The 8,952-nt window shown below is 29.2% G+C and overlaps 1 protein-coding gene across 1 annotated transcript in view; it reads left to right on the top strand.

Annotated features, from left to right (window-relative positions):
- The first annotated feature begins 233 nt into the window (after positions 1 to 233).
- Positions 234 to 8,952, top strand: part of LOC135924425 (ATPase family AAA domain-containing protein 2-like) — a 22,940-nt gene continuing 14,221 nt past the window's right edge. Inside the window, exons 1-12 of the mRNA XM_065459482.1 lie at positions 234 to 309; positions 356 to 465; positions 709 to 817; positions 3,177 to 3,302; positions 3,727 to 3,820; positions 4,644 to 4,775; positions 5,263 to 5,377; positions 5,642 to 5,849; positions 8,087 to 8,211; positions 8,271 to 8,427; positions 8,508 to 8,599; positions 8,769 to 8,859. Of these exons, the coding sequence (XP_065315554.1) occupies positions 234 to 309; positions 356 to 465; positions 709 to 817; positions 3,177 to 3,302; positions 3,727 to 3,820; positions 4,644 to 4,775; positions 5,263 to 5,377; positions 5,642 to 5,849; positions 8,087 to 8,211; positions 8,271 to 8,427; positions 8,508 to 8,599; positions 8,769 to 8,859 (1,435 nt within the window). The remainder of the gene's footprint in view (positions 310 to 355; positions 466 to 708; positions 818 to 3,176; positions 3,303 to 3,726; positions 3,821 to 4,643; positions 4,776 to 5,262; positions 5,378 to 5,641; positions 5,850 to 8,086; positions 8,212 to 8,270; positions 8,428 to 8,507; positions 8,600 to 8,768; positions 8,860 to 8,952) is intronic.

Below are 8,952 nucleotides of genomic sequence, written 5' to 3'. Positions count from 1 at the left end.
TAACTAAATATTTCATATCTTTCTAAACTTTTAGATAACTAGCTGTTAAAATTTTAGCTGCTAAATAGAAAGTAATATATATTAAATTTCATTATTAAAAAACTTGCATTTTTTGACTAATTAAATATTTTTGAATTTAGTTACCGTTTAGAAGGTTATTTTTTTTGACGGAGGATAATAATAATCCGACAAACATATGATTGGAAATTATTGATATTTTTTTAGAGCCGTTAATGAGTTCATTTCACACAAGGAAAAGTACTCGCATTAAAAAGCTTATATATGGCACATTGAATCAAACGTTACTAGGTATAAATTATATACCGTTGATAGCAAAATTTATGAAATATTTAAGGAAAACACTTAATTACACGAGCAATTTTAAAAACACGTCCTTTACATAGTAATGTCAAATATCATGCCAATAATAACATATACAAAAGAAAAGATCATGAAATACATGAGGTTGATAAGTAAAATTGTTTTTTTTTGCAAACTAGCATTTTATCTAGGATAATTTAAAAATATATAATTATAATTGAAATATTTATTATCAAATATTACTTATTTTACCAAAGTATTCAACAATTACATTAAAATTTTTAATTTTATCATGATTGTAGATAAATTAGATTAAATAAATGTATCAAAAAATATTTACACAAAAATTGTTATATTAATATAATATATATATTTTAAAATCTACAGGCCTTCCATCTGCACAGTAGTAATAAAAAAACTAGATTAAGTAAAGAAATCTACAATGATATTATAAAGAATAATGAATCTGATTTATCAACTCAATCTTCTGATGAAGGTTAGTCTTACACATTTATTATTTTGTCATATTGATCTATGTTTATAATTAAAGCACTGGATACTTGATCTGGTTCTAATGGCAAATCTCATAAATTGAGATCTGTACAGTCTAATGAAAATAACTGGTTTGTTAACTGTAAACCAGTTCTTATATAATATTTTTATTATGCCTACAATTTAAATAATTAATGAGGTGAATCCATAAATATTAGATAACCTTTCTCAGAATTAATTCAGGATTATTGATAGAAAAATTCACCCACTAGATAAATTGGATTGGCTCTGGATAAAATTATAGGGCAACTAAGGTAGAAAGCTTGAATTATTTCCAGTTTGAGAAAATATCTTGACAAAAAAAAGCAAACTTTGATTCTTTAAAAAACAACACACATACCAGATTATTTTCTGATAAAGATAAGAAAAAATTTTGATGAGGATCTGAATGAAAATTCTTTTGAAAATAATTATTAAGCCTTTTCTAAATAAGGACTATTCTTTAATTTTTAACATTCCCCCAATTTAAATTTTTATTTATTAAATATAATACAATCCCCATCATAATGCAACAGTTGAATATGAGTTTAGCACAGCAAAAGATGTGTTGACCACTCTTGTTTATCTGATCAAAATTTTGAAAATCTATTATTAAAAATAAATAAAAATTATTTTAAAATATCTCATCTTATAATATATTATTTTTGTATAATTATATTTATATTATTTATAGGAAATTTTTGATTTAATATTTAATTTTTCAAGTAACGAGTAACACATTACTTTTTGAATAACCAGTAACATGCATTCCTTTTTTCACAAGGTAATGAGTAACAGTACAGTAACGCCTTCCTTTCTAGTCGAGTATAGAGAATGAATAAGACTCTTTTGCCAGATCAAATAATTCTAGCCTCAGCCATATGCCACCTAAGTTACGAGTGTTAGAAACTAAACTATATCTAGTTATAATTTAGGGTTGTTAATAACCAAGCCATCAGTCTCCGATTAGGCTGCAAAATCAACTACGACATCATATATCCTCTATGACATCCATATCAATAGCTTAGCAAAGCACTCCCTACACAATTCTAACATCCCTTCCACGCTAGAACCCTTGGTTCACAGCCCTTATAATCAAACCAGACTTGATGGGATGACCCTAGTCCCCAGGAACCAAAGTATGCCCCTCGTATTGGATTATACTAGATCGTTTTATTAGATCTTTTTCTTTCAATTCTATCTTGAGAGCAGAAAACATAAAGACCAATAAATTTAGCCACCTTATTAATTTATTGTTTGTTCCAGTAGTTTTAGAAACCTGCGGATGATTTGGACATAAAGCCCTAAAATTATTCAAAATAATTAAGAATTTACTTATTTTTTGATATATATTAATGAAATTACGTGACCGAGTCCAATCACCCGACCCCCAGGTATAGAACCACCAAGTTGGCTTAAGCAAAAAAACATGGCTCCTGCTGGATTCGATTCCAGGTCTATCGGATTCGTTATCAACGTACTCACTGACTAGGCCACCACGAAAATATCAATTTTTTTCATATAATAATAATAAATGCCATGTTTAAATATTTATGAAAATATGGAAATATACACGTGAAAGTAATGTTGACGACATTTTAGCTCATACAATAATGAACCATAGTGATTAAGCCTAGGAAAATAAAAATATGCAGTTTTCCTAAAATAGTTTTAAATCATTTTTTTTGTTTTAAATCTGATTTTTTGGTTTGGGTTTATTAAAAAATAATAACATTTTTTAAAAAAAAAATACCTTATACCATGGATTATTAAAAATATTGTCACCTGACAAAACAATGGTTTTAATTCGATATTCTAGTAGTGTTGTCAAACAGCTATATTTGAGCCTTTTAAAAACGGCTAACTCTTATTTTAGACAGAAAATATTGCCTAGCCTCAAGATTTTGATAATAGATTTTCAAACCTTTGTGGCATTTATGAACAAAATTTTAAGGCTTGCATAATATATTTCTGGATAAAATATTTAGTTTAGCCGTTTTAAAAATCGGTTCAAAACGAGACGTTTAACACCACTATAATATTCGAGTATAGACTAAGAAAAAAAATCAAAATTTGAACCCGACCTACCCTATGAATTACCGGTTTCTAACTCCCGTTATCTTACACCAATTTAGAACAAATTAATAAGGGTTCAAATTTTGAAAAAATGCCTTTTTACATGCTAAACTGCCCCTACGAAACCTCTACAATAATTCCTCTGGTATTGACGGTGAAGCTAACCTGTTATACCCTCTTCCCCCCTTACAATTATATATAGTGTTACACATATACAACTAAGCTATACACGTTTTTTAATATCAAAGTGGAAGACTTATTAGACGCTGACGAAGAGAGGGAAGACGAAGATGAACGGGACGAAACAAAGCAAAGATCTTACTATTTAAGGGAACACAAACCGTTGACCCAAAAGTTCGAAGTGTCGTTTCCAGGTAAATATACCAAAAGAAAACGAACTTAAATTTCTTCCAAAATTATTATACTTTTTTATTATTTTAATTTAATAATTAATTTGTATTTTTTTGGAGGAAAAATGGTTTCCTGACCAGTTAGTGTTGTTAAATAGCCTAATTTTAGTCAACTTAAAAAACAGCTAAGCCAAGTTTTTATCCTAACAAATTCCTCTCGATCTTTAATTTGAGACTCCATGGAGGTTTAATTGAGGTAATTTAACAACGCCCCTTCCGGTCTTTGCCCGATGCAGATTTCAGTATGGTTGTTAGATAACTGACCTCACACAAAACGGGACCTGACCAACGGTTTCCGGTTCGATCTTTGAACCTTCGCTAGACAATTTAAAATTATTTTTGGAAAAATTATTTAAGTAAAATAACATTTACTATTATTATTTAAAAGGTCCCAAACCCCACAGAAATAAATATTACGCCGAATCTAATGCTTACAAATCGAGAGTCAAAAATAGAGCAAATAAATCCTTGGAGGATAAAATGTAAGTGTTTGTATTATATATATATACTATATTTTATTATGATAATTTTTCAAGAAAAAAAAACGAATATAAAATCAATCATCAAATTTGAATTCCTCGGTTGAGGTTTGGAGTGTCCTATCTGACAGTTAATTTATTTTTAGGTAATTAGCAATTAACGGGTAATATAAATGTCGCCTTATTTTTGTCGCTTAATACTCGACGTATTTAAGAACTCTGTGCCTGAATGTTCTCATAAGCGGTCCGAGTCATTAATTTTTTTTATTTTAATGAGTTCCATTATGATTATTATCGAATCGTTTTTTAAAAAAAAAATTTTTAAACTTTAAATCGTTTTTGTTTGTTCTCTTCGGTTAATGCCTTTCTTCTTCCATCAACTAATAAAACATATAATAACTCTAGTATATTTTATAGATTCAATAATAATGTTTTCCCGTTAAAAAGGTACTGATTCCCATGAGGTTTTATATAATTTGTATACATAAACTATTCATTAAAGTCCAGCAAAAGCAAAACTATAATATCTATGCCACCAGGGGATCGTTGGGGTTAATATTTTATGTAAGATTTGGCTGTTACATGGACCTATCATCACAGGTCCATCATTATATATAACGAATGGATAACGTGATCTTACAATGGTAATATTTCATTATTTCCTTCCCGAGAAATTTTTAGGGTGATTTTTTTTGTAAATCCAAATGAGCTAATATATTTAGTTTATTTTTGACTGACCAAATTTCTTTAACATAAATCGTCAAAAAAAGAATGAAAGAAAAATGTTAGAAATACTACTAATTTTTATATGTTAATAACAATTCAGAAAATCGAAACACTTGATCAGAAGGTCGTGCTCTTTGTCTGATTCATCATCCTCAGTTTCTTCCTTGGATTCTATCAACGACAAACGGTTTAGGAGAAAAGAAAGGAACAAAATATTGAAAGCCCGTAGGAGGTTATACACACTATATATTTTTTTAAAAATGTAGTCTAGATTAGGTCTGCAATGGGCTGGTTTTTAGCCCGCCCACCCACGCCCGCTCATACTTCGGGTGGCGTGGTCGGGTTATCTAAAATATTTTCAACATTGCGAGAGTGGCGGACGGGTTAAAAAATTTTAAAATAATGGGCGGGCGTGGACGTGTGAATTCTTAATATTTTTCAGGCGAAATGAGAATAAGAGATTTCAAATTATTAAAAAGAATAGTTTTATTTCGTTTATTTAGAAATACAAAAATAAATAAAGAGCCAAACCGGCCATTAAAATAATTTTTAAACATTAGGCCGGCTGGTTAAAAAAAAATTTATAGATACAATTGCAGACCTCTAGTCTAGATCGATTAAATATCAAATAATACCTTCTAATGAGAAATAAATTATTAGTTAAATAAAGGTTTGAGCTATTTTATAAAAGCCATTTTTTATCCGCATATTTTTACTAGATGTCTACCCCTTAACTTCACTCTAGATGATGTGTCCAAGAATTACGTTATGAAAGACAGGCTCAGAATAGGAAGAAGCATGGCTGACATAGAACCCATGACTATAGATAAGAATGTTTCCTATTTTATTTTATAAAATAATATTTTTCAAACATTTATAAAATTACGTATAAACTAATTTGCATCATTTTATCACGAGTTTTAGGTGAAAGCATTCTTCTAAAACATTTCAAAAATAAAATTTTTAGTAAATGGCGAGAAAACAGATGCCATAAATGTTCAAAATTTTTTTAGTCTACCGTCCTCCTATGTATTCCCAACGTTTTTAAACATCACAATATAATTGTAAAAAACATCCTACCAACTTTAAATTCGAAAGGTATGGTTCGACGATATTGGCGGCCTCAAGCCTCACGTGCAATGCCTCAAGGAAATGGTTCTCTTCCCACTTTTATACCCGTCAGTTCTGCAAGGATTGGATATTACTCCCCCCAGAGGAGTACTCTTTTATGGTCCCCCGGGAACGGGTAAGACTTTGCTGGCGAAAGCGCTTGTCAACGAATGCTCCAACATCAAAGGCACCACTTGTATAAAGAAATGAATTAAATTATACAGATTTATAATCATAATTAAATATAGTTGTTGGTAGGGTTTGGAATGCTCTTCAAAATTAAAAATCCTCAAAAAAAATTGATCAGATTTACCAAAAAAAAATATATTTTTTTATAAGTTTTTTGGGGTAAAAAATTTGTGATTCTTAGAATTTTTTTTAAAAAATATCATCAGTGGGTTGATTCTAAACCCGCATGCCTGATAAACTCGAGCCAGACGCTTATCTACGTAGGGCAGCCCTTCCGTCCGCGAAAAATCTTGCCCCCAAATCTGGCCCCTTAATAAAAAATTTCGGTTCCCCAATTAAAATAAAAGTCAATTAAATCTAAAATACAAAAACAAAATTTTTGGAAAATTTTTAGTTATTAAAATTTTTGGAAAATTTTTAGTTATTAAAATTTTTGGAAAATTTTTAGTTATTAAATTTTATTTAGCCAAATTATTGAAATATGCAAGAAAATACTTAGTTATAAAATATGCATTCACACAACAAACAGTATCCGCCTTTTTTATTCCTCTGTAAAAGTACTAGTGTTGGCGAATTCGTCAGTTCCCGTTACGATTCATCTCAACCACTTCTTTGAACGTGGTAAGTCAATCAATGTTAGCGAGATTTAATTAATTAAACAATTAAGATAAATCATGAATATTGAATATACTTTTTGCTAATCATGCGATGACACCTAAACATTAATTATACCAATACATGTCAACTATTGATATAATTTTTAAAAAAATTGAAAGATGACGAATATTCTTATTTCAAATACCTACTTTTCTAGGGAAGTTTTGATATTAAAAATGGAGAAATACTTCCTACCTATCGCACGATTATACTTAAACTTAATTAAAGATCAATAAATATTATAACAATATATAAAAAATTTAAATAGGACGATTTTTTTTAAAAAATATTAATTTGTGGAGTATATCTCAACCATCCTTAGGCACGGGGAGGTACTCAGGCAGACACTAATATTTATTTACGTAAGTTATTGAATATTTTCATTTTTGACATTCACTTTCAAGAGTCAAAAAAAGATGGAGGAAAGCAAAATTTAGTTTTAATGGCATCTGAAAAAAAATAACCCAAAATTTATCTTTTAGTTTATTTATATTAAAATTTAAAAATCAAAATCTGCTTATTATACTATATTGTAGTATTATTTTGAATATTTATTTTAGCAAAATATTTATGGCCTAACTATTTTATTTATTTCAAAAAAAAATAATTGGCCCTCCCAAATAAACAGTTGCCACACCCCCCTTCCCCTAACTGGAAAATCCTGGCTACGGGCTTTCGAACTTAATCAAACAAACAAAATTATATCTTCCTAAATCTAAAATTAAATAGAGGGTTTAATATTATAGGTATAAAATTGTATTTTAGGTATTAAATTAGCTTAATATTCCTTCGGAATTTTAAAAACAATATTTTGTTACATTTTCATTCGGATCTTTATATTTTTATTAAATTTGTCTTAAGATATTTAATGATTTGATGCCAATTTTTTCTCACATTTATAATAGTTGATCCTTTAATTATATCACCATAAAATAAATGATCATTATTTAGAATAGGATTTTATAAAATATCAAATTTAATATAAATAGATTATTTTATTTTATTTTTTAATTCTAGAAATATTTATTAAATTCCTAAACGCGTTCCGCTTTTTAAATCTAAACCTGAACCAGGTAAAGATATAAATAAAGGTTTCAAATGATCTGCATCGGCCATACTACTTCAAATCTGACCCGACCCGAAATTTTGCCCTATCCCAAACGAATTTTTTTTATTTATCCTTAAAAGCCCGACCTGAAATTTAAAAAAAATTATGTCTGTTCGTCCCAGCACGAATTTATTTAAATATAGAAAAAATTAAGAATTTTTTTAATTTGTAAAAAAAAATTATTGGAGTTTTATTTCTTGTAAGAATTTTAAAATATATAAATTTCTTCCTCAAAATTGAGTGATGTCATATTTAAAAATTTAGGCCCGACCCGGCCCCAACCCCAAATTATTTTTAAAAAATAGACCCGGCCCTTCACATTTCTAGTTTTAACTCCCTCTCATTTAAATACAATCCACTTTTCCCATTTTAATTTACCTTAATTAGGATTTTTTGCGGCTATAAAAAATATGTATATCAACTTTTATTTTTATAACTTTGAAAAATTATATAACTATCCATAATATAAACCGATCTAGATAATAGTCATGGCTCTAACTCGAAAAACGACGCCAAGATTTCATTTTTCATGCGGAAAGGTTCTGACTGCTTGAGCAAATGGGTAGGGGAAAGCGAGAGACAGCTGAGATTGCTTTTCGACCAGGTTCAAATAATCCATTTTTTTTAACAAAAAATATTTATATTCATTTTTTCTCCCTTCAGGCTTACAAAATGAGGCCCTCTATAATATTTTTCGATGAGATAGACGGTCTAGCTCCTGTCAGATCTAGCAGGCAGGAACAAATTCACAATTCCATAGTTTCTACTTTCTTAGCTTTGCTGGATGGGTTGGATTCGAGGAGCAGCATAGTAGTCATAGGTTTTAAATAACACAATAGTCCTTATAATATCTTCGTAACATTTTTTTTAAAATCTATTTATAAACACTACATTATATAGGCGCGACGAATAGGCTGGACGCCATAGATCCCGCGTTTAGACGGCCGGGGCGTTTCGATAGGGAATTCCTCTTTCCCATGCCTAACCGAAAGGTTACAGCATTTTTTGTGAAATGTTCTGTATTTAAATATGCATTATTATTTTTTATATATTTATTCATTATTATTTTAGAAAAACGCGAAGGGGGGAGAGGTGGGATTTCAAGTTCATCAATAAGTTTTAACAACTACTTTTCTTCTTAAAATAACAAATGAATTAAAGGTTAGAGAAAAGATTTTCAGGATTCACACTCAAAAATGGCAACCTCCCCTGGAAGAAAATCTATTCAAAGAATTGGCTTTACAAACAACAGGTTTATACACACTTTTAAAATGTCCATTTTATTTTCAAGCTTATAAAATTAAAACGTAATGTGGCTCTTTATTGAATTAAATGACAAGGGCCT

Source organism: Gordionus sp. m RMFG-2023, chromosome 2, assembly GCF_954871325.1.
Source record: "Gordionus sp. m RMFG-2023 chromosome 2, tfGorSpeb1-WG-v2, whole genome shotgun sequence".
In the NCBI taxonomy this organism is placed as follows: domain Eukaryota; kingdom Metazoa; phylum Nematomorpha; class Gordioida; order Chordodea; family Parachordodidae; genus Gordionus; species Gordionus sp. m RMFG-2023.
The sequence above is the reverse complement of the archived record's forward strand: the minus strand, read 5'-3'. Positions and strand labels throughout refer to the sequence as shown.